The 25937-nt window shown below is 37.8% G+C and overlaps 1 protein-coding gene across 1 annotated transcript in view; it reads right to left on the reverse strand.

Annotated features, from left to right (window-relative positions):
- Positions 1-10258: 10258 nt before the first annotated feature.
- The window catches only part of LOC308392027 (uncharacterized protein), a 66350-nt gene continuing 50671 nt past the window's right edge, over positions 10259-25937 (reverse strand). Inside the window, exon 4 of the mRNA XM_080874868.1 lies at positions 10259-10529. Coding sequence (XP_080730994.1) covers positions 10414-10529 — 116 coding nt within the window. The 3' untranslated portion in view covers positions 10259-10413. The remainder of the gene's footprint in view (positions 10530-25937) is intronic.

Consider the following 25937-nt stretch of genomic DNA (forward strand, 5'->3'; position numbering starts at 1 on the left):
GTATGTGACCTAATTTTATGCTAAATATCTGTAGCCTCCTCCACCATTATTAATCCTAATGCTATTCTTGTGCAAGGTACTGTATTAAATCTCCAGTGTCCCAGAGTGTGACTCTGTAAGCAGTTGCTGGGATACTAATCTGAACACGCCTCTGGAAGTTAAGAGTGAGAATTGGCTGTTTAAATATGATCAAACACAGAGATGCTGAGGGTATTTGCTGGAGGTTATCTCCTGTTTCCAGGTTAAGCAGCGTGTTTTTGAAGAAAATGGGCCAGCAAGATAAATGGGCCACTGAAATGTATTTAATGAGGAAGAAACCGACTTCTCCCATAAGGATGAGCCCATGCTTAATGAGTTTTACCTCCAACCCTAAGTGTAGATTTACAGAAATGATCTGGCCAAGTAAGAACCGGCATGTGAGATGTTTCTGGTAGATTTAAGATTCGAGCATATGAGAAGGAATTTAAGAATGCAGGAAATTCTGGTATGAATGTTCGAAACACAATAGCTGTGCATTAAAAGTCTATGGTAGAAGTTCTTAACATGTTTTGGTACTAATTATTCATACCTGTTTGACCCCTGATTGGCCCTAAGATTCATCATATCTCACTAATCATCCACCTGTAATCCTCAACAGGCCACATACTCAAACCCAATGGAGGCTCGGACCACTGGCAACACCAGGCATTCCAAAGAAGGCTTAATTGTTGCGTTATTTGTATGTTTTTATATACTACTACATACATGATGTGTGCTGTTATTGTGGTAAATGTTTCCTATTACTTCATACAGGGTTTTAGGTATCGTACATGTTAGATATCAGGTAATATTTTCACATCACTATCATTTCTAAAGATCTTGGAGAAACTACCAGGTTCTCTACATGTAGGATCCCTCCTGCCTGCCTATCTTTTGCTTCGTGTAATCCCAGACAGTGAATGTGGAGAAGATTTATGCCAGACTAAATTAATTCCTGATGGTACTCTATGATGAATAAGAATATAAACACATAATCTGCCTAAATATATGCAGAGTACTAGTCTTTGCTGTGGCACTGTGTTGTTAAAGTTTCCTGTAAATGATGGAGAAAGATTGCATTGCTATAACTACAGAGGTGTTCTTTAAGGTGAATTGACTGTGTTTTGAGTAAGACTACACTGTACCCTGTGTTTTACAGCACTTCTTGTTATCTCCAAAGTGACAGAGGATAAGAGATTATTTCCAGAGGTAACTAAGAGGTGACTAAATCAGATGTGCACTGGCCCAGAAGCAAGACTGTCACACTCTGACAGTTTCCATGTGACTAAACCGTGCTAGTAGTGCCAGGCTTTTAATACAATGTCTCCAATGCAGAAATAATAATAAAAAAAGAAAATGATGGCATTATAGGAACAATGTTCATGTAATGTATATCAGTGTGGAATGCTGCCAGCTCAGATTTATGCAGCCTGAGCTATATTCCAAAAATAACATAGTCCTTCACATTGCCAGTATAATAAAAGATAACATAGCTAAAATCACTGTGTTCTGGAAATGGCCTCATAACTGCCGCGCTAATGCACAGTTAGACCTTAACATCGAACGGGTTTTGCAGCTGAGGCATTAACGCGTGCACATAAAGCTGTTGAGTACATGGAAGCTAAATTGCCTTGCCTTCAGTTCTCACCTGGAGGACATTTGGCACACTTGTCTTGAGCATACTGTGTTTTATTTTTACCTCTAGTGTTCGTCATGAACAGGGGGATGACCGTTATTGAAGTTCCTGTCTTTATCTCCGTTGAAAACACACAGGCCAGGCAAACAGTGAAAACTGGAGGAGTCTCTATCATATAATTCTGGAACATTAAACACATTTAAAACTTCATACACTGGATTTTACCATGGTTGTGTACATGTAGCTACTAAGTTGTGCTACAGTGACAGACTTCTCTCTTTTTTAAAATATTTATTGTGATATTTATACTCCGGCATCAGCCATAAACATATTAAATGCTGTTAAATTATATTTATTCTAAAAGCCCCAATGGCCATGGTGCATCCAGTTATCTTGCCAAGTAAATAGTGAATCGGAATCAACTACCTCAACCCTGCTCCTTTAAATGCACAGTTAGTTTTACAGGCAAGATCTTCAGGTGCAAGAAAATCAAAGAAATGGCATAACTTGTAAAAGTTGATGGAGGCTTAGAATCATGTTTGTTGCAACTGAAAAACTCCCACTTAAATCCCAGAGATGAATATTTTTATTTTAGGCATCACTTTATGAGTAGTTACACAGGGCTAAGTGCAAACACAGGCATCACAGCTAAACAGAATATACTCTCTAAATGATTTGCAAGCAATATGATTTACATATATAGCCTAGCCTGTCTTATATAAGATCGTATTTAATTGACTAGCAACCTAAAACACAAGCAATTCCTTTACAGGTGACATGTGCAGTCTATACTATATTTTCCTTATAGATGTGACCTGGCATTTCTTGTCTTTCCACCATTATATGTAGATAATTTTTAACAGAAGAAATATAAACAAAATCATTTCAAATTAGTTTCTTTTTTCTATTTTTCCCCAAACTTGACTTTGTTTGCTCTGCCGAGCTCTGTATTAGAGTGATGTAGTGCATAGTATGATGAGATTATTAGGCATGAGTGAAAAGGCGAGGTCAGAACCAGGACACTTTAATAATCTCAGTTACATGCACCATCAGCATGGAAAATGTGTGGGTTAGAAGCTCACCTACTGTGTGTGTTTGCAAGTCTCTCTCTGTGTGTGTGCACTTGTCTGTTTGAGAGAGAAAGAGTGAGAGAAGGAGAGTGGGAGAGAAAATGAGAGAATGAGGGAGAGAAGGTGGGAGAGAGAGAGAGAGAGATACTGTTGGATGCTGCAATCTCCCCTGTGGGCTAATAGATTCGAGATGACATGCTCTCCGCTTCCATGCTGAATGTTCACTGAACTTTCTGGCAAAGGAGGCTGCCACTAAAGAGGGTTCAACCAGAGGTTAATATAAACAAACAGCAGAAAATGGAGAGCTAGGGATTATTAAATACAGGGATGACTGACAAATGCTTCATTGCCATTAGCCCCTGGCCTCTATATGTGCCCCTTGGCAAAAATACAGTGTCATCTTATTGTTGTCTTGATGACCTTTTGAATGAAGTCTTCACTTTGCAGGTCAATTAATCCTCATTCCTGTTTGTTTTCTGCCAAAAACATTCAGTAAATATTGTTAATAGTAGCTTGGAAATAACAATGTTCTCTCTAAGTTTAACTGTGCCTCTTGTTCTTTTCTTAAAGTTCAGCACAGCGAGGGTTGATATCTGATGAAGGGGCTAATAACTGTAATTTCTTACAAAGCCAGTGTGACTTGCCTGATTACACAGTCTTGCAAAATCTCTTATAATGTCTTTTTTCCCCTTATTTGCCTCCTTATATAATCTTATGTTCATGGTGCTTAAATTGTATACTGCCCTCCAGTGGGCATTTTAATGCATTGCTCATACTGCAGCTTCAGATAATCTTCGGTATCGTTAGGAACTTCACAGTTTGTGTAACTGAATGAGAAATTTCCATTTGCAGCCATTGCTACTGTTTGACCCTTTTGCAAAGGGACACAAAGCTCACAAAGACAACCTGGTTGTGTGTGCGTCGATTTAGTTCAGCTTTCCAAAATAGTTTTTCTAGTAAGTCATTAAGTTTTTATTTATAGCACCTAAAAAAATGAATATGTATATCCCAAAAAACAGAGAAAGTATTGTTGCTATTATCAAAGTTTCCATGTGCCATCCTTTTATTTTGACGTTGCAAAACAGGAGCAGCTTGTAAATAAGGGGTTAAATGTAGGATATGAGTTGTGCCTGCTGGGATACTGAAATTTATCACTGCCAGCAATAATGTGCAAATTTTGTGCTGTTAGCTGTGCATTGTTATAAGTGATTGTCATCTAATTAAATTGTGGTTCCTCACTAGAGATGCTTTTAATGGTGAGATAAGCGCAGGGAACCCACTGAAGCATTCCCGAGATCAATAAAGATGTTACAGTCTGGAGTATGAATTGTCTTAGGGTTACATAGGCCAGTTGAATTAATTAGTACTGTAGTTTAATATCTCAAACTTTCTGAGCAAGCAGCTTGGTTGAGGGACGTGTCCAGCCTCTGTGTTTCTGAGCTTCATTAACCTGCAGTTGTTGCTGTGTTTGTATGTATGTCTTTAGAAAACTACTCTTGGCTGCTTATTCTTTGTCTTGTTTTATTTGTAAGCCTTTCTTCTTCTTTTTTTCATTTGACCTTATTCAGGAATTTATTTTGGATCAGTTTCTTCTCCCTTGTTACAGCTTTATAATCTGTCCACCAAGCATTCCTGGAAAACAAAAGCTTTCCTGTCACTGCAGGGGATCTCAGCAATAGACTGATGTTTGCCCGTGGATTCAATCAGCGAGGTCTGGGCAGTTAAAATTGAATTCCTATTTTGACTTTTCTTGTCTCAAAGGATGTTTTAGGGGCAAAATAAAAGTACTCAATACAGAAGATTTTTTTCTAGCAGCTTTTCCTTGTATGGAAGGATGCAGGGGAGGAAACAGAGGGTTGGTGGTGTCAGTCCAAGCATACTATAGCAATGTCCTGATGAAGACGTGACTGTGACTGTGTGAGCCCTGCGGTTCCTTACAGACTGTGCCTTGTGTCAGTAGAATGAGCCAGGGGCTCAACTCAGGGGCTCAGCTAAGGCCACCTAACTTGGAGTCAAATCAGAAGCGCTCAGTTGGCACCTCATGCCTGACTGGCCCATGACCCCGAGGGCCGGGACCCATGTCTGGGTCATGTACAGTCCTGTGACCCACTTACCAAGTGATGGGAGCGTGACAGTTATTTTCCTATGAAGCAGTGTCAACACATAAAACATTAATGAGCAGATTATAATAGCATGGATTATTCACTCGTAGAACAAGCACTTCATAAAATGTTGTCACAATACTCTCTGTATTTGGATTTCTATTTTGTACTTATGCCTGAAAAGCCACTACTGGATTTGATATGGACCTAATTTTATACTGGAATTGTGATCTGAGCCATATTTATCGGGTCTGACATCTGATATCTCTTGGGTATAGAGAAGCACATAGCAAGCTGCAAAGTGGTTGAGAGCCACTTGGAGCACATCACCTGCTTCCCTTGCTGTCACCATCTTCCATGCAGCTGTGAGGCACCATGGGGGCTGGTCACTGCTCTGTGAGCCAACCCTAATGCACACCATCCCCCTGTTTGCCCTCTTAATAGCCTGTGCACTTCTGAGCCACTCTTTTGCTCACCTATAGCGCTCAAATGCAAGAACTTGTCTCCTTAGATCCTTTTTTGTCTCTTTTTTTTTTTTTTAGCATAATGCAATAATATTCTAGTATTATTTAATAATACTATACTGTAAATTATCCAAGTATTTTTTGGCTTATACTTTTAGCTCTTAGTGATAGAATTAGAGTTTAGTTATAGTGTAAATGTGCCTACTAATAGATGTCATGCCATGGTAACTCTTAAAAATGAGGTGCTACCGAGGAGTAATGTTGCTTATGGAACTGTAAAGAACTGTTGCACCTCTTTAGCTTAATTTGAAAGGACAGAATGAAACTGTGGTCCCTCCTCGTGCGATGGGGTCTATTAGCTCACCGACATGTTTCACAGTATGTCATTTGAGTCCGTTACAGTGGCAAACTGCTTCGTTACCCCTTGTGCCTTGTTGTTGCAGCCTGACCAATTACTTTTGAACTAAGAGGACGTGACATTTGTAGGTTTTGCACTCTGAAATGACTGCACATGTTAAAAGATACATCATGCCTTTTCCCTTGCAAATAATTTATAGCATCCACCTCCCCCAGGGTTTTACTCTTTGAACTTAAAGGTACATGCTTAAAATATAGCTGTTACAGCTGTGCTTTTTTGTCACATTTGGAGTCTCTTACAACAAAGTGACAAATCGTATTCTTAAATTTTAATTTAAAGCAATGCTTTTTATGGCTGAATTTAAACGGATATTCATCCGGGTGATTAAACAATTTTTAAAAGCGACAGATTTCCCCTGAAACATTCTGCACACACTGTTACAACTACAGGTTGTGTCAATGAAGAGTAAATACCACAGGGCAATGCAAATACCTCTTCTGATCTGTCAACAGCCTGCATGTTTTCATCTTGTTTTTATATGGCTAACTGGTAATGGGTGATATGATGTATGACATGTCATGTTGGTGTTATTAGATACACCGAAAGACTCGGGTTTAGACATATTTTATGCTTATTCAGCCATTTGAATTGTTGCCTTTCATATCCAAATTTGCTGTGATAGATTGGAGAATATGCAAAGACTGCAAGCTTGTCTGTGAATGCTGATCAAAGATTTCCCCCCCTTTTTGATAAAGATTACAGATAAATATGGACAAATACATACAAAGGCATTCAGTACATATTGCTCATCTGTTGCTAATGTGCACTAATCCCTTCCAAAGTAAATTACAGTGCAGTGTTGTGTATAGATGACCTTACTTTCTTCTACCACCCTGACCACAAACTCATGGACCATTAAAGTGAGTCTTCCAGTGTAGCTGCCGGCTGTCATGATATAGCAGATTAAACACAAAGGAAAAAGTCAGGGTGGGAGGCTGGTTGTAAACCCAGTCCTATTCCCTAATTCCCTTGCTGAATACACGTGTTACCTCTACGGCAATTTGTCAAACACTGCACTGCATGCTTGATGAATCAAGTGCCCCCTGGTGGTGATGTAATGGACCAAAAAAACAGATCTTGGTTGTTCAAATTGGATGTACAAGCAGCCAAGGGCACTCTGCGTTTGAGCATTAATTTGTGCAGGAAGAAACAACTTGTAGGTCATTTATACAACCTTCAGACAACGTTTTATACTCATTTCTTTATGTTGCTGCCAGGTGGAGGGGCGACAGATATATATATATATATATATATATTAATATGGAAAAACACAAGAATTTAGTGAGGCACAAAGCATGGGTATTCAGCTTTTTAGTTTTATTTTCCTTCTCAGCACAATTTAGCCTTTCCGCTCTCGTGCCTCCAAATTGTTGGGAAGTCTTAACCGGATGAGTAACTCACCCCACAAACCACCACATGCACAAACAAACAACATGAAAGACATAAACAAATAAACAAGGGACATCAGTGAGTGTTCAACCAGATGGTTTTTAGCCTTTGTGTTTTTGCGGGGAGGTCAACGAATGAAAGAGAGCCAGAGCGGGGCATTTAATCCCATCAGGAGAACTGCATTCCCATAATGAGAAATTAATAACATGAGCATGCTTCAGATTAAACAGAGCAGTTAGGACCATTAGATCATTTTCATTGCTGGCATTAGGGCAGTGGATCAGTTTTTTTACCCGTATAATCCCACAAAGTAGGTCAATGTCTATTGAGTATTAGTGTGGTGGCTGTGATCCTGTTGTTTCAGCTCCAGGACATGGAATTAACACCAGAGACAGCTAAAGTGGATAGGGCAGAGGTTGCTGGAAGGGTACATACCTCTGGACATGGATGTAAACTGTGGATAGCACTTTTAAACCTCTAACAGGTCTTGACACTGTGCTCCTGCTTATTCTCAGGGTTTGAGCAGTGTTTGCGCCCCCCAGCATCCACTAAGCAACTTACATCTGTACCTTTCATTCCTGCTGACCCTTTCTTTCCTACTGCATTATGCTAAGCTCCAAACTACCTTTGACAAAGCTAACTACTCAGCCTTTCATCTTCATTATCAAATGCTATATTTAGATTATAAAAAAGAAAAAAAATATATCAACTATGTACTTTTTGCAGAACGAGCAATATTAAAAATGGCATCAATCGAAAAACAGCTGTGTCCTCATCCACAGCTGCCCAGCGAATAATAATCAGTGAGCAAGCAGAAGGCCCTTTTAAGATCAGTGTACTTAATAACCACACCCAAGACCTCACACCCAATGAGATGATGAGGGGAGGTCACAGATCACGTCAGATTAGTGCAGCTTGTTTTGCTTTGGCGGTTGAAGCCCCCATGCCTCACATGCGCAAACACACACACACACACACACACACACACACACACACACACACACACACACACACACACACACACACACACACGTACACAGACTCTACCAGCTTGTCACTGCTGCCCTCTTAATGTGAAAGCAAGTATATTTTGACAGATAACAAATGAGTGGCAGGAGAACACAGTACAATTCCCATCATGTACTCTCGTGATGAATGTTAGATATGACAGTCAGACCACGGAAAGAAATATTTTTAAGAAGCTTTCCGGGAAGGAAAAAAAATAAAAATTGAAAATACCATATTGAAAGAGTGGGGTATCACATTTGTGGCTGATGTGCTACAGCTCAGTTGCCACCATGCTCACCCACACTCCAGTTATATACATTTTATATATATATATATATATATATATATATATATATGTATATATATATATATATATATATGATGTGACTTATTTTAAATAATTCCCCAAATACAGTGAATGTCAAGATATTCATTGCAAATATTACTTAAAAAAATCTTTTTTTAAAAAAGCATCTTTTACATTATACAGCAGAGTTGATGTCACCACATAAAAATATGCCTCACTGTGGGTCAGTTTTCAAAGATTTATAAAACAACGGCCTAACCCTGACAATGGATGGCACCCCTTTTTTGGGGGGGAGTGGGGGCAAAAAGGCTGTTTGGGCTACTCTGTCCAGTGATGGTGCTTCTGAAGCAATCTATGACGCCATTGAAAGTGACAGCAGCTGCTCTGTCTGTCCTTGTGTACGATGTCAGTAATTCCCTTTGCCACTTCTTAAAGAGCCAGATCACTTTTACCTCTTTTGACCCCCTTGCCCTTACAGTGCACCCCGGTAATGGCTTTTAGCGGCAACGTGATCGCCTGATTTTGTGAGCGTTTCTCAGAATCATTATGATGAAGCGCTTGGCAGCATAGTAAATACAGTAGGTTCTGGCCCATTATATCTGTTGACGAATTCACACAGATAATGCCATGACCTGAAGTGTCCCACTGCCGTGAATGCACTCGAAGTTAGCTGAGTTGAATCCCAAGTGAACCGTGCTGTGCTGTTAGTGTGACCTAAATAGGGCAGTTTGGCACATTTACCTCAGTTGCCCTACACCAAGACTGGAGACAAAGAGAAGTGGGAGAGAGTGCAGAGGAGATGGAGACAGGAGGAAGAGAACACGTGAGAGAGGGATAGTGGACTCAACAGAGTGTGAGAGCACGCACATGCATACAGTCAGGAAATTGCTGTGGGGAGGTTATTCAAGGACACGTGAGACAGTATGGCTTTAAAAAATTCACCGCAAACACGACATCAGTGACTGCTTTGTGGCTCTGCGTCAAAACTCAAAATGCTTTTAATAACTGTTTACTTCTGTGATTTTCACATAGTCACCTCTTCACGCTCCCCAAACCGGGTCATTCACAATCAAACGTGTAACTTTAAGAACTGTTTTCTTCAAAGAGGCACACTTGTATCTTGTGAGAATCGTGAGACTATGTGATATGATAGAGCAAACAGAAGCGTGGATATTTTTTACACATATCTGTACTTGTATGCTAGTCAGCTGGAATAATCAGTGTCTTCAAACTTAAATGCTCTTAGCCTCAAAAGACAATGTGCCAAAAACAAATAGGAGTAAAAGTAAAAATGGGCAAATGTCTGAAACATTGCTTCCACAATAGGTAGTTATGTCTTGATTCTGGATAACACATTAATAAAAGTTAGAATAGTGTTGATGACAACTTCTAGGTGTAATGTTTTTATATGTAAGTAGCTTTTTTTTCTGCCTTTAACGTCCCTTTAAATATGCTGGTGTGGTTTAAATATTAGAGGAAGCTGGGCCTGAAGGGCCAGCAGTGATTTTCTCTTTTTTGGCATTCAGCCTTTATTGAACCAACAACAAGAGTTCAAATAATCTCCTTGTTTGCAAATTTAGGAATAGATTCTGACAAACGCACAGACAGATCCAGTCTTTAGGATAAGCAGGTTTGTGCTGATTTGGGATTTGCGCGTGAGTTAATTGCTCTGCTGTTTAAGCTCTGGGCTAGGTCAGTGACCTTAGCAGCAGATAATCTTACTCTGTCCTCTTTGAGAAGTTCAGCAGGTGAGTGCAGTACCTAACCCCAAGCTGACCTGCTCGCTAAGACAGGATAAAAATAATCACATTTAAATCTACGCATGATGTCGCAAGAGGACGTAAATAATTAGATATTTGTGCAGTTGCGCCCTACAGGTGTCGTTTTAAACCGCTTTGTAAAATCATATTACATCTATACTGTGTACCAGAACCTCTGTGTATGAACTAGAGGAAAGACTTGCGAGTTCTACAAAAGGTGAAGAGAGCACACAAGGACACATCATACATCACTAGGTTCATCCTGTAGAGGGCAGTGAAGACACATGGCATGGTGGAAATCTGTTGTCTGTCCTGTCCTCTCAAAGCTGCACGTGTAATGTTCTGCAAGCATGGCATCTGTCACAGAAACACAACACATATATACGGTACTGACATGTAATAAATGAAAGCTTTATAGAAGCACTGATCTGCACCGTAAAGCTGACAGTGAGATCCTGCTATGTGGCTGGAAAAAATCTCTACACCAGGTAAAAGTGGTAACTTTGTATTAGTAGCAGTGAAGTAAAAAAACAGCTTTTCAATTTAGTTAAAGTGTAAAAAACAATTTTTATGCTGTATTTACCTTTCATATGAAGCAGACTTACTTCTCAGTGGTCACAGGAAACAAAGTTGTAATCCAGCCTTTAAAGGGGATTTAAACATTTTAAACAGTATTGTCAAATCTAAACAACAAATCTTCTGTGATACTTGGCCCTGTATGTTTGGTTAGTCTTGCATTAAACCATCTCTTCCTGGTAAAAAAAAGAAAAGAAAACAAAAGAAAAAAAAGCCAAAGCTCTCCATGTGTTTCAGTCTACTGGTTCCTAAAAACGTAATCAATGGTGTCTGTTCTTAGACAGGCTTTAATTTATATCATTCAGTTAGAGACTGCTTGGACAGTTGCTGGTTACGTCTTTGCTAAAATATTTCAGGCATTGAAAGACGCATTTGTTGAAGTGAAACGTGTTAAGCGGTCTTTGTGTAAGAGAAAGCTAACTTTCTCTTTCCCTTTAACATCATTTCTAATATCAGAGTTGGGGCTGTTCTGTTTTTGTATTGTTACGGCAGTGCAACTATTATGTTAATTTATAGCATTTATGAGTGTTTCCCATTGTACCCCAGTTGCTATGCTGAAACCTTGGGCTTTTCAAAGTTTTTGCAAAGGGACATAATTGGCTAAGGACTGAGCTTTTGGATTCCTATTGTTTGGCCTCAAAACACTTGTGTTGCTGTATGTCGCACAAGCATTTGGGGTGAGTCGGTTTAATTTTCATTCTTTTTCTGTTTTTCTGAAAGGCAAAGCTATTTTAGGAAGAAGTCTCAGCTGTCGTTAGTACTGTATGTGGTCTCTGTGTTCTGATTATTTTATTTATTCCCCACATATGCATTTTGGACAATGTCAATCATTCCGGTCATCTAAGCAGAATACACATAAACAATATCTTTGTTTAACGTCAGTATAAATCATAAAAGAAAAATACTGTTATTGTAATCTCAGCATTAGTCTACAAAAATTTGCCATCTGTATTTTCAAAGCTGCTTTCAAACCATAATGCACATAATTCAAACTCACACCATCTGCACATATAAAGACAAACAATTCTACCAGTCTTCGTTTCCGTGCACAGTGCGCGGTCAGTTTTGTCAGATGATTATAACATTGCACTCTGAGACAGAATGCCCTGGGATGAAATCCTCCTTTGGTGTTTTAGACTACCAGAGTGCAGATTCTCATCCAACATAATGTAGAGGATTAGGCGAGTCATACCTGTGATGGCACATTAGCGGCACATGGTCCAAATTGGTTCCTGACCTGGCTGTGTGTTTGTGTGTGTTTTAAGAGGTAAGCGAGGCAAAGAGATAAAGTAAAAACACACTGACGAAAACAGCGTTTCAGTATTTCAAGGCAATGTTTAGATCACATGCCCTTCATTTGTCGTATAATATATTTTACTCTTGTGTCTTTGCTAGCTTTATCATGCTTTTGAATCTTTGATTGATTTCTTTTGACATTTTTTTAAACCACAGAGGAATCTCCTTTTATCCCTCCCCTCTCTCTTAACCTGGATATCAGTGGTCTGAAAAAGGATGTAGTGTGTCACATTATAAGCAGCTGCGAGTAAAAGATAGGAGACAAGCCTGGGTCATCATGGCAATCTTCCAAACAGCTTTTAAACAGTGTTTCACAATTGATAAACAACCGTGCCTGTAATTAATATTGTACATTCATGGTAAAAGGCATTCTACATAATTACTCCACTGTCACCACCAGAAATATGCACATTCAGTGTTATTATAAAGCACACCAGTATATCATATTAAGTCATAAATAATGGCAGTAGAATTAATTAATTTTATAAAGCACCCCTCCCCCTTGTGTGGTACTTTACATTTAACAATGTCAGCATTTATTGACGCACTCTTTAAACAATGACATTTTACATAGCTTTTAAAGAGAGCTATTTTGCGAGGCGCTGATGGCGTCGCTAAAGATTTTCTTAAAGAAAGATGAGACGCTAGTTTTAAATTGTCCATATTTCTCAAAGCATTTCTTCCAACAAATGTTGCCAGGCACTAGATATGCTACGAACAGCTGAGAGAGCTACTTGAGAAGTGTAATCTGTTCCTCATTACACATTACTCAGTCCACTAACTGCTCATCAGTAAATGTTACATTTTTCATGACTTTGCTTTTGTCTCTGAGCTCCATCAGAAAGGCAGGCTGTCCAGATCAAAGTACATTAGATTGTACCTCTGTTTAATATTAGCAAACCAGCCAACTTTCATATTTTTCCTCTTCTGCTATAGGGTAACTGCCTAACAAGTAGCTAACATGTCCAAGACCAGTCAAAATTTTTTTTAAACACAGTTGCAAATCACTTGCATGGAAAAAAATGCTTCAACTGTCTTTGAATTTATGATGTCAGAAAATGTTCTCTGTCTTTCTCCTTAATATCATGTAGTTTAATTGTAAAGTTAAGCGCTCCCATCACGTATAAATACGCTTGACTTTGAAAACAATTTCACCATTAATGAATCATCTTTCCTCTGTTTGTATTTATTGTCGTGATTGTCAGTATTCAAGTGTGTATGACTTGTGAAGCTCACCGATATGAGATACTCCAAGGAAACGGTAACACCTTACATTACCATGGTGACTCCACCGTTCTGTTGTGAGCATTGTGTAAACACTGACATGTTTTCCATTTTTTAAAGCGATCTTCAATTTAGGCTACAACTGAAAGAACTTACAGTTTATTATATGCATTCAGTTACTGCTAGCAAGCTGAAAAACATTTTTCATTCTTTTGGTCCTATTTAGATGTTTTTGCACTCCAAAAAAGTAAACAAAATAAATAAAATGAAAGACCTTGGCTTGGAAGTCACAGGGATTTGTCTAAAGCTATATTCATTTAAAAAAAGCAGACTAAAAAATATACAGTATATGTGACTTTTGACAGTGTGTTTTGTTGTAACGCTTTAGCTGCTTTATAAAAGACATCCAAACCAGAATGGGCAATTCACACTGCCTTTAGTTTATATTGTGTTTAAAACATCTAAACAATGCAATGCAAAAACATGTTCTCATGTATTTGATCTAAAAGCACAACATGTCAATGAACTCATGTTTCTCTGGGGTTAAGCTTGGATACATTATGAGAAGTCCAGATAAATAGAGAAGAATGTATGACAACACGTTTTGTTGTTTCTATGCTTTTGCAGGCTTTCCTTCTTCTACTTCTTTTTTTTAATAAATACGAGATGTTGTCTTTGATGGCTGCTCAATAAAGAGAGAGCTGTCTTCAGCTGTAACCTCTCTGCACCAGAATCTGGAACATGACACATGTCAGGCTGTGATAAATGGTGCAGAGTCTCAGTAATTTCACCAGGAATGCCCTTGAGATGCCCAAAACCCCAATCGCAAATGCTATTGTTGAATTAAACCATAAAAAGAAATCCCTCCCTGTTGACATGATAGGAACCATGTTGAAAATGAGGGATATTTTCTTTTACTCTTCGGGATTTACCTGTAGTATTTTGGCCTATGTACATCATAGTGCAATATTATAGTGCAACTATTGCAATATATTTTTATTCATGAAACTCATTTAGACTTTTGCTGTTGAGAAAAATAAATACTTTTTGAAATGATTTCATAGCACAGAAAATCACAGAACTATAAAAATGTCTCATTAAAGTATTCAATAAAGATCTAAAGATCACCAAAGAAACGGCAATTTAATGAATAATTTTCAAAAATCAAATCACTTGTTCTGCCAGCTAAGTTGCATCTTTTTCAAGTGTAAGTCACATGCATTATGTCAAGCTTCACAAGGTTGAATTTGACATAACAGGAAGAGATGTGCCTTAGCTTTGAGCAGTACGGGCACAGAAAATCACCTTAATTGAATCTCTGTAGTTGTGAAGATCGGACACTCTGGCGTGCCATTGCTAAACCTCAGAATTGCCATTAAATGATGTGTCTCTTACATCTTACATGAAGCTGATCATTTATAAACTATCCTAAAACGCATCATATTATGGTGACCTACCTGAATATGTTGTTGTTGTAATAGGTGCCGTATCTTTATGCTGAAAGTCTTATTCTTACATTCTGAGAGTTTTGTGAGACAGTTTGTTTACTTAAATGAGGCGATAATACGGTGACATCAAAGGCATTGCATCATATGTATATTCCTGTGTAAGTTTATGAGATAAGCTGATATAATATTCTACTGTGAAGTAATTGTCTTTATTTATGCTTTTCACTGTGTTTTTGACACCATCAGAATGATCAAACAGACCACACTGTTGTGGTATATTTCACTTGAACAATTCAGTCATTTTTGGAAGACTCATACACAACATAAAGTACATTAGCAAGGTTACTGAAATACAGCAAGTGATCTCTGGTATAACAAAATTACACATCTCTGTGTGGACAACAAATTAGAGCTCAATTTGAAGAACCTTTCCTTTAAGCAATGACTATAATGGCTACACACTATTAAGCATTACTTACTATTAATGTACAAGGAGAATAGGCTGTGACAGATAGTTCCCAGATCCAATTCCCATGGAGGCTTATCTATAAACGTAACAGATGAAGGAAAAAAGCAGACTTAGTCCTTCCTCAGTCTCGCTAAGCATTCTTGCGTGTGGTGAATTGCCCAGCGATTAATCCAAAACTATGGCTAAACTACCCTATGTGATATCCTTTCCATCCTATGACAAATAGAACTGTGGAATCTTAATTAGGAGGGAATATGCTGCAGATGTATTAGAGTAGCGATGGGAAAACAGATGAGGCCATCACACCACACAGCAGGGAGCTGAGGAATCTGGTCCCCCATCGCTGTGTCCTATTCATAATGCCACGAGTGTGCCACATGCCTCTGCTGTCATCTGCACAGTGCCACTGGGGCCCCCGAGGGCTGGGAAGGACCTCACTATCCACCACTTGGGTTAAGCCTGTCAAGCTTCACCATTAACCCTAAAAATCTGTTTTATATTATTTGAAAAATCAATAATCTTTACAAAATGGAGAATTACAGCTTGGCTCTTAACAGTTTCTTCTTCAAAGATAAGATTTAGTTTAGCAAATGTTTTTACAGTTCAGTTAACTGCATCTTTAAAGTAAATAGGTTTGAACTATATGTAATAAGTCACGCAACCATATCTGCATGGTCTCAGCACTTGCACTGTTTCTATTCTTCATCGTCTTCCTTTTTTTTTTTAACAATTTTTTTTTTTTTTATTTCTATGTTGGTCACTGAGGTTCCATTTTGAAAAATAGCCATAGTTTGACTATGTCTATTCAGCTGGGTGCTTTCAATTTTATACCTGCAAAGTTTCAATCTAGGCCCTCCCTGCGTCCTTTAACATTTGGTGCCCGCACTAGCACCCTCCCCCACCTTTTTCTCCCTTTTCCAGGATTACTGGTAGACTCTGCACTTGTGCTGTTATTTTCAACCTTGGTGGACAGGGGGTCCGGTATGTATTCTGGAAATACTTCAAAGAAAAGCAAAAAGGCAGCAATTTTCTGCTTGAATATCCCTCTGACTAAATCCATTGATCATCCTTGGGGTTCCTAAGAGAGAGGGAGTGAGATGGAGAGGCATGTTTTATCCTCTAATAACTCCTACCTTCACCCCTTCCTGCCTCACTGTTGTTGTGTTGTTGTTGGTCACACTTCTGCTCTGTTCCTTGGAGAGCTGCTGAGATTGAAGTTATTTTATGCTTCGGCTCCCCGGGCCCCAATTTGAAAACTCTTGTGTGTCAGTTTTCACACACTCCTGTCATATGGCAAGAAGCACTGCAGAGTTTTGCCTTTAACTTTTTTTTCTATGAAGGCATCTCGTTGGGCATTTTGCTTTTTCCAACAAATAGGTCACATAAAGAAGACTGCATTGTTTGCAAGTACGCAGTCTTAATTTGAAGGTGAAAGAGGGAATCCTTTCAGCTTATATTTGATTATACATCTGCTCATTAAACCGCAATGTGAAGTAGGGCCCTTCTAGTCAGATAAAAATGGTTAGTATTTTATCATGCTTATGATATTTTAAGTATATAATTTCAGTACATATATACATATTTCGATATATGGTTATCATCCACTACTCCGCATTGTCTCTGAATATTTAAATAAAATATTGAAAGAGCCTTGTGTTCAAAACTTCAGCATATCAGTGATCAGTAAAACTTTCATGGTCAAAAAACAAGAAAACAAACAAAAGTAAAATATACTGCCTACACCACAAGCTAGCTGTGAGCCCATTTTGGTTTGGCTCTAATATTTGGTCCATATTATGGAATGATCCACATTTCTCTATTCAAATATTATGTAGACCTTTCTTTTCTTAAATACAGTCATTAGTTTTTTTGTACATGTAAATAGTTTGTTTTGCATTTGAGGTCTGTTGGTCAAGGTGATTGAGGATGTTTGGGTCAAAAGTGAGCTCCGTCTAATTGTGCTAGACGGACCGAGGCATCTTTCAGGCAACGCTCTTTGCCCGCCAACGTCCTGCATCTCCGGCAGACTCAATAAACTGCAGCTAATTTGAAGGTGATGACAGACAAACCAGCCGCAATTTATTGCGGTTTGAAGACAACCTATTCGCTTCTCGTCTGTGGTTGTGAAGTTCTAGTGTTGTGGCAATGCCTTCACTCACCCCCTATGCATTTGACATCTGTAGCAGAATGTTGAAACAAAACAGACAAATTGAACGAATACAGAAAGAAAACAACTGTGAAAATTTTTTTCTTTTTTTCAGGAGCATTTGCAGGTTTAAGCATGTAAGTGCAAGTGTACTACCATAACCTGACACAACACAATGCAGAGCTGTTTCTCCGGACCATTGGTGATGTTTTGGTTGACGTTTCAGATTTCTCCACAACATGTTAGTACCAGAATTTAGAATTGTAGACAAAGGAATTTGGAAAAATGCACCAAAACACGAACGGAGTAATATTATTTATGACATGGTGTAAACTTTGTTTTCTAATGCTTGATTGCTAAAGCCCATGCCTTGACACTTGTGATGTACTCTGCCAAGAACATTAAGTATCTGAAAGTGATAAAGCTTCAATTTGCTAGACCATTAGACTAATTACTGCAATAATTAAGTAACTACTTGATTAGAACTAATGGGTACCTAATTATCCAGGAAGAAAGGATCAGGTGGTAATTTATAGAGTCAAGCTGATGTCTTCTGACTTAGCAATGCCGATTACCAAACATAAGGGACTGAATCTGGTGAGGAAAAAAAGGGAAAGGAAAAAAAAGAATTGCCTGTGTTTACCTAGCCCCTGTAGCTAAGGCAAACAGTTTGTTAGAATCACATCACATGAACGGATTGTTGATGATTGTTAATGAAACAAGATACACATCAATACATTATACAAGATGATTAGCCTGCATGTATTTTCTAATTAATCCCTGAGCAGAGGTCAATCCCAATAGTATTGATACTGATTACAGAGCTAAGGAAGTATTATGCTGAACCTGACATAACTTATTTGGATGGATGGATGGCTAGCTAAACATTTATTTTCTCTTCTACATAAGCTTTGTTTTGTATATGTGTGGATAGGGCAAAGACCATACACACCAAGAAAATGAATGGTTTGAACAAGATTTTAATCACATTTCACAATGAGCATCTCTCACAGACACAGAGAAAGATGAATAGAGACAAATCTAAAATTTATAGAATTCTACAATTTGCATAAAGTGTATTATCTAAACATATAAGTGAAAGGTAAGGGTGTTGAAATGGTCATTAAAAATTTAGTATATTGAATGTAGGATATGGACATTATCAATCCATCAATCTGCTAGTTACTCAGTGTATAATTGTTATAAGATGGGCAACAGTCAAGCCTAGTCTACATATAATATGCATGACTGTGAATGGAGGTAAAAGTGAAAGCTGACACTTTTTGATGTACAGTTCTTTTTTATATTAATGTTTGAATAATATGTGCCTGGAGGGTGGGCTATAAATTAAAACACAGAATTGAGGTATAAATTTTTATGAGTCATCCTCATCTATTTCCATTATGTATTTAAAAATGAAAGAATCACTGTTATTTGGATTTAGCTGACAAGCCTACACTCCAGACAGATTGGAGGTTAGAGGTGCATTCAGGAATCCTTAGTTTATTTAAGACGATGTTTCAGAGAATGCATCGAATTAAACGTAAAATGTCATTCAATTGGAGAATTTTTTCTCTGCTAATTTGGCTTTTTATATTTTTGATTATTTTTGTAACTGGAATATTTGTGGTTTGAACTCTGGTTGAAGAAAACAACTCACATTCTACATGGAAGTTATGATGGATGCTTATTTTCATTTTTTAGATTGTATAGATTGAACAAGTAATTGAAGAAATAACTGAATAACTGGCCTTAGTTAATTTAACCCCACATTTCTTTCTCTTGCCACACTTTATTTGTCCACACGCCACAGCAATTTTTTTTCTATTTTTTTTGCCTTTTGTTTGGATTCATGCCGATGTCCTGTCCTTCCGATCTGTCTGTTGTGAAAGGCTCTCTTTTAAAAATGCTCTCATCACAGCTGTGGGAATTGTCCAGGGAGTGTGCGATTACAAATTAAAGGACAGTGAAGGGGAAGGTGTGGGGTTTCCAGTTGACTGTGAGGGCCCCAATGAGGGTTTCTAACAAGATGAACAGTGAGGCCAGAGTTACAATGCCTTGGTTCTCTGCTTCTGCATATTCCTCTGAGAAGATATCTTTTACGAATCTCAAAGAAGGATAAAAATAACATGCACTATGTGTGGTTTTGTCATGCTACGGTATTTTGAAGGTAGGTCCATGCAACTAGAAACTATGGCGTCAATTAATCAAGTGTTTTTTTATAGTCTGTGTGCTGAAGAAGACATGAAAGCTGACTGTTTAAATCATAGAAATGCCCAGGACACGTGCATAAATATATATCTATCTATCTATCTCTCTCTCTCTCTCTCTCTCTCTCTCTCTCTCTCTCTATATATATATATATATATATATATATATATATATATATATATATATATATATATATAGATAGATAGATAGATAGATAGATAGATAGATAGATAGATAGATAGATAGATAGATAGATAGATAGATAGATAGATAGATAGATAGATAGATAGATAGATAGATAGATAGAAGGGGTACAACAATACACAAAATTCACGGTTTGGTTCGATATTTTTTCGAATGTACATGCCTTTTTAATTTGTCATTTATTAAAATTATAAATATATATTTTAACTCAAAAGTACAGTTTTAAATTTAATGTTGCTGAAACAACAAAATAATTTAAAAAGATCAATCTATCTGATCGAGAAATCACTCATCTTTGGAAAAGAGAGTTTATTACAGAGAAATGGCTCTTTCCAAAATAAAAGCTATACTATACGCTTCTTCTGGGGTATATTCTCAGCAGCATATTAAACATATCAGGTCCCCATAAGGAGAATCATGTGGTAACTGCTGTCTAAATGACTCAGGTAAAGTTTGCAGCATGCGTGCTTGTTGTTTTTGTCTGCTCCTACTTGTCTTTGCACTAGGATGATGTCAGCGTAAATGTGTTGTCATATTCGTTGTGTTCCCACTAGTGCTGTCAGCGTTAATCCCGTTAAAATGACATTAACGCCATAACGCGGCAAATCTCTGCCCTGTGCGTGGGGCTGGACGGCGTCAACACGTTAACAAGCTAACTGCGCTAACGCACTAGTTCCCACCAATTGAGCATTGAGGTCACATCCTACATACTGTCTTACTTTTGTCCGTGACGCGCTTACCATCAGGGTCATGCTTCACATGAAAACCAAGGTAGATTCCAAAGGCCAGATCTGAATGAGGGTGGGGGAGGTTCAATTTCGGGTAGCGTTGAGGCAGTTGCCATGTTGCAACGAGCTTAGCTTCTGTCTTGCTAGCTTGCGCTGCACTCAGTGGATCTGCACTCAACAGTGCAGCCTAGGCGGAGTAGTCGAATGCAGATTCACTGAGCGCTCAACACAGACAGCATCGTCAGAAGAAAAGTTGATAAAATAAATAAAAAAATTTGTATTGTTCGATACATATGCGTACCGAATCGAAAGTACTGTATCGAACGGTTCAATATCAATACAAGTATTGTTACACCCCTAATAGATAGATATCTATATCTATATACATATATATAGATGTATAGATATATATAGATATATATACACACACTTGAGATCTACTCAAGTGTCCAACATGCTTAAACTTTATTTACATTTACAGACCAGATATCCCAGTGCTGCAAGGTAAACTGCAGTTGTGTTTGATGTTATTGCACCAGACTATTTGTAATAAAATAAGGGCTTATAACATAGTCACTATCCACACCTCACTCTGTTCTCCAATATGGCGCTGAATTGATATGCAGTTTAATAATGTGCTAGGAGCTGATGTGATGTAAATGAAAGTAATTAGGGAAATGTCAAACACAATTAATAAAACAGGTTTAAGTTGTGAAAACACTTGTCAGTGGAATGAATGAAGATTTCGCCTCTTGTCTCCCTGTTACTGCCCTCCCTTTTTGCTGCTGTTCAATTAGGTCACAGATTGCTCCTAAGTTACTGCTCCCCTCTCACTTTCCCTTTTACCCTCTATCTCTTGTTCTCACAACCTTTCCAATTCTATGCATGAAGACCTGCGAAAAAGGAGGGGGAGCCACCATCCTGCGGAAGGGAAATAAATTTGCCTGTCCATCCACCGCCTGGATGAAATTAATTGCAGACTCCTCATGCTGTCTGGGTACAACTGGGGCATTAACATAAGCAATTTGCGTCCAACTTCTTCTGCCGGCTGTTTAATAGAGCATCGGACCTGGCCGATAAGGCTTAAGGTCCCTGACGCATTAGCATTTTCATAATATCAAAATATTATAGCACCATGATTTGCTAAAGCCCATTCATTATTGATAAGAACAAAAGGTTTTATAAATTACAAAAGGGGATCATGACCCATAATTACGGCAAGCAAATTAGGGTGTGCAGTAAAGTCAGTTACATTTTGAAGAAAAATAATGATGCCAGAGACCTTTCTCCTTCCCTCAGGATTGAAAAAAATAATAGATTCCTTCACAGCCTCACATGAGGTTGTGGAGCATGTTCACAGGTTCACGAGGGACAATGTCTGCACAAGAAAGAGTGCAAGTGTCTGTGGCCCAGACTCCATAATGCATGTGTAAAATAGCTCTTAGGCAGCTTAGTGCTATTGTAATGAACATTCTCAGACAGGATAGTCATGAAAGTAAAGATAATTCACAACATTTTCACTAAATAATGCTGAAATATGACAGGATCGTTCAACACTCAGAAATTGCAATATCGATGTGTTTCAGTACTCAAGTTTGGCCGGCAGTGCTTGTGAAGAATTTTAACTCTGTTAGTCAGGGTTGAACATTTAATTTACTTGAGATATTTTCTGGAAACATCTGGACTGGGCTTGGTGTAGGGCTGTAGTCAACCAGACAACTTGACAACTTGGAGTGTGTCACGATTTGGTCAGAGCAAATTAACCAACCAGTTGGCTCGTAAGTTACAGCATATTATACATTAATTTGTCACTAGAATTTTTAAATGAATTTGTGATCATAGAGTTATATGTTGTATAACTATATGTTGTTGTGAGTTTTTTTTAATTATTATTGCAATGATGATTATTTTAGTGCTAATAATATTACTGATGTTAACATCTTCAGAAATTGCAGATTATTTTTTTTGGTATAGTGATTATAACACTCCTGAGAGTGATCTTGTATATAATATTGTTAGTAATAGTAGAAAAAAAAACATGTCCTACAGGTGGTTTTTGTTCTGCAACGCATGGACTTTTAAGCAATTCAGTTTTTCAATGTTAGTGTTATCTGAGATTCATTAGAAGTGAGCTAACTAACAAATAAAAATATTTTTAGCACAGTTTATCATAATCAGGGTGTCGCTCCTTCTATCCTGCAAACCAGCATGGTGATATTGCTCATTACTAGTGAATTCTCATAAAAGCTGTGGACAGTTTGCTTTACTCCATGTTTATGGAGCAGTTTTATGGCATTGCTGTGTGTTTACTTCACACATTAAAAGCAGCTGTTGCACAGAGGATTAACTCACCCTTTAGAAAAACTTGCCATTAAACCATATTCATTACTTACAAAAACATTTTGACCAGTTTAGTACTTTAAGATTAAAGTACTAAATGCGCAACATTTTCAAACATGACTCTGAGAAAAAAAATTCACTGAAACTTGCTCATAGAAAACACATCTCCAAGCACAGCCGTTGCTGTCTTGTGTCACATGACCTGAAGCCTGTATATTGATTCGCTAAACAGCCCCTTTTTTACTGTGTTCAAAAATCATTTCTCTGCTGTAAAACATGACCCTTCAAAACATTATCAAGGTACTGACAAGTCACTGCAATGTTTTGATCTTCAGACTGTTTAGGGTTTTATTATTCTGTTTCAAGTTTTGAACCAAGCCAAGCTGCCATGATGTGAATCATGACCATGAAATGATTTGATCGGGATCAAAAAGACAAAAGAAAAGAAAGAAAAGTGAAGCCCATAACAAATTGCAAATCTTAAGAGTCAATAGTGAATGAATTCCCACCTTCTTGAATTTAATCCTTTAACCTATTATAGTGTTTATGTAATTAATAATAATGTTATGTATTAATAGTTTTCTATACTTTTTGTATATTTTGTATACGTTTTTGTATATTTATTAACGTTTTTTTTGTATATTATTTTGTAGATTTTGTTTAAGCAACCTCCACCAATCAGAGGCTTTAATATTTCAGCGCAGGACTGAAGGAAGAATAGTTATTTTCTGAGATTTTGGGAAGGTAATTATCAAACAGACTTGTTGCTTCTACATGAGTCCATATCATAATTTTACAGTATCGTAGGTTGTAGTAAGTCTGCTTTGATTGGTTACAACATTACGACTGATAATTACTAAATCTATAGAGAATGAATGGGATTTACTTCCAGAATCTCAAGGCTGAGATCCACACAGCAGGCATCATGAAAGCTACAAGTCACTTGCGTTTTTGTTGTCTTTTCTACTGCTTCTTGTGTCTCTTTTGTTTAGTTTGATGTATTTTAAAGGCCCTTCTCCGATCTGCAAAAAAGCTTTTGGCTATAAATGCTTGGGTATGTGGAAATGGTTCATACATATTGTCCCTATTCAAATGAACTAAATAAATAAGTAAATGTAGGTAGCATGAAGCAACGTTCAGTGGCCTGTGTATCTACAGTATGTGTGTAGAGCTCACACAATAGGTGTACAGTCTTACATGAATTAGAATGAGCACAGGCGTTTAGTTTGCTATGGGTAGCTTCACTAACATTAGTTCACATTAGCTGATGCTAGCATCAGCCTGCACTGAGTTTTGCCCAAGCACTGCAGATTCCAAATATGGCTTTCTAAATGCAGTTTTCAATAATGAATGAGGTGTCCAGCATGCTTCAGTTTAAACTGCTGAGCTGTTTCCACACTGCAAAGTTGAAAGTTCACTTTACTCAAATCAACTTCTATTTTTGGACGTTTTCTTCACAAAGAAGCGCGTCAGTACCACAAGGTACATGAAGCCAACATTATACTGAGCAAGGGTGGAGCATAGTCACAAAATGTAGGTGGTAAATGTATGCTGAGTTCATTTTAAATGTTCTAGATTAGATCGGAGTGTTTTCTTCGTAAGCACTACTTTCCTTAAAGCTACAGTTAAATTTCCTGACTTATTTAATAAAATGTCTTGTTGGAATGTTGCATGTGTTGATATTTAGAGATGTTTACTCAGTGATCACGTCAACAAATCTAGGAGAAGGAAGAGAAATACAAATATGAACTCAAGGTGTCTGCCACATTTATCTTTAGGTGTTAGTGTGTAGCTAGGTGCTCAGTCTAGTTATATTTTAAAACAGCCTGTGGAAATTATTCTGTGTTATCTTATTCAGGCTTGTAAAGTGAACTCAAAGTTTGATTGTGCCCTACTGGGCCTGTCTAATCACTGCCACACTGCGTCCCACAGTGCTCCAAGCTCGTTATCATTCATTAACCTCTAGCTATGATGTCTCTCTGTCTTCCCCTTTCAGTCACACAGCATTTTCAAATCATACATATATTTTGCTGAAACAACAGTGACCACGTAGGAAGAATATATTGTGAGTCCAGGCCTTTGTTAAAGGTGACTTATTCACCACTCTCACGTCTTGTCCACGTCTCAATTTCTCTCCATCTAATCTCCCTCCGTCTATAACAATAAGAATTAATTAGCCTGCTTATTTTTCTCTGGTTGTAGAGAGGCTCCCCATCTGGATGGGAGACAGCCCTTGTGCCTGATTAATGGTGTGGAGAGACAGTTGCCAATTTTGAAGCCTTGGTGTCTGGCCCGGGTCAGAACTTCCAGAAGGCAGCCTAATGTTAGACCAGAAAAAAAAGAAAGAAAGAAAAAAAACACCTCAGAGATTATTGTACTCTTTTTTTTCTTTTTAGAGTTGGAGCTGCTTAAGTTAGTTTCAATACTTGTGCTTAATGGCAACTGATGTAGCAGAATAAGGACATAAAACCTTTAAAGAAAAATAAACCTAGTAGTTTATACAAATTTTTATTTTGCATTGTTTTTTGGTTAAAATTCACTTTATGTTGTTTTTATTGCTGTTTTTATTCATGACCTTAAAATGTAAAATCTGTGTTTCCAGTGTCTATATTTATATAGTCTGTGGCTGTGTTCTTTCCTCCATTTATATTTACATAACTAGTTTGGCCATTTCCCCAATGACGACTTACTTCTATTAGTACTCTTTGAAAGCTCTACTTGTGCTTTTGGCCAGCTAGATTTCTGGACCAGGAAAAAGAAGGTCAAAGCTCTATTGCCACTGGAGCCTTGACACATTTGCCTCTAATGTGTCAAAGAGAAGATGACATTTACAGCCTGGTGAAGTGACTGCCTCCCTGCCCATCAGGCACCCCTGAAGTAATAAATGTTTACCTTTCGGAAGGAGGTTCAGGATTCTTTTTGTTAGATGTTTTAAGGATTTTTGGCACACTTGGGTCCTATTTTTTCACTTTCCATCTCATTTAAAACTTCACTGTTGTTTACACAGAACTGAAATGGTTGTTTTTTATGTGGATTTAAAAATCTGTTCATTTGGTTTAACTAATGCTGAGCGTTAGCCTTAAGATGACTAAATCCGTCGTTGTCTTCTTAGCATGATGTGCA

The sequence above is a fragment of the Rhamphochromis sp. 'chilingali' genome (assembly GCF_963969265.1).
Source record: "Rhamphochromis sp. 'chilingali' genome assembly, chromosome: 2".
Taxonomy (NCBI): domain Eukaryota; kingdom Metazoa; phylum Chordata; class Actinopteri; order Cichliformes; family Cichlidae; genus Rhamphochromis; species Rhamphochromis sp. 'chilingali'.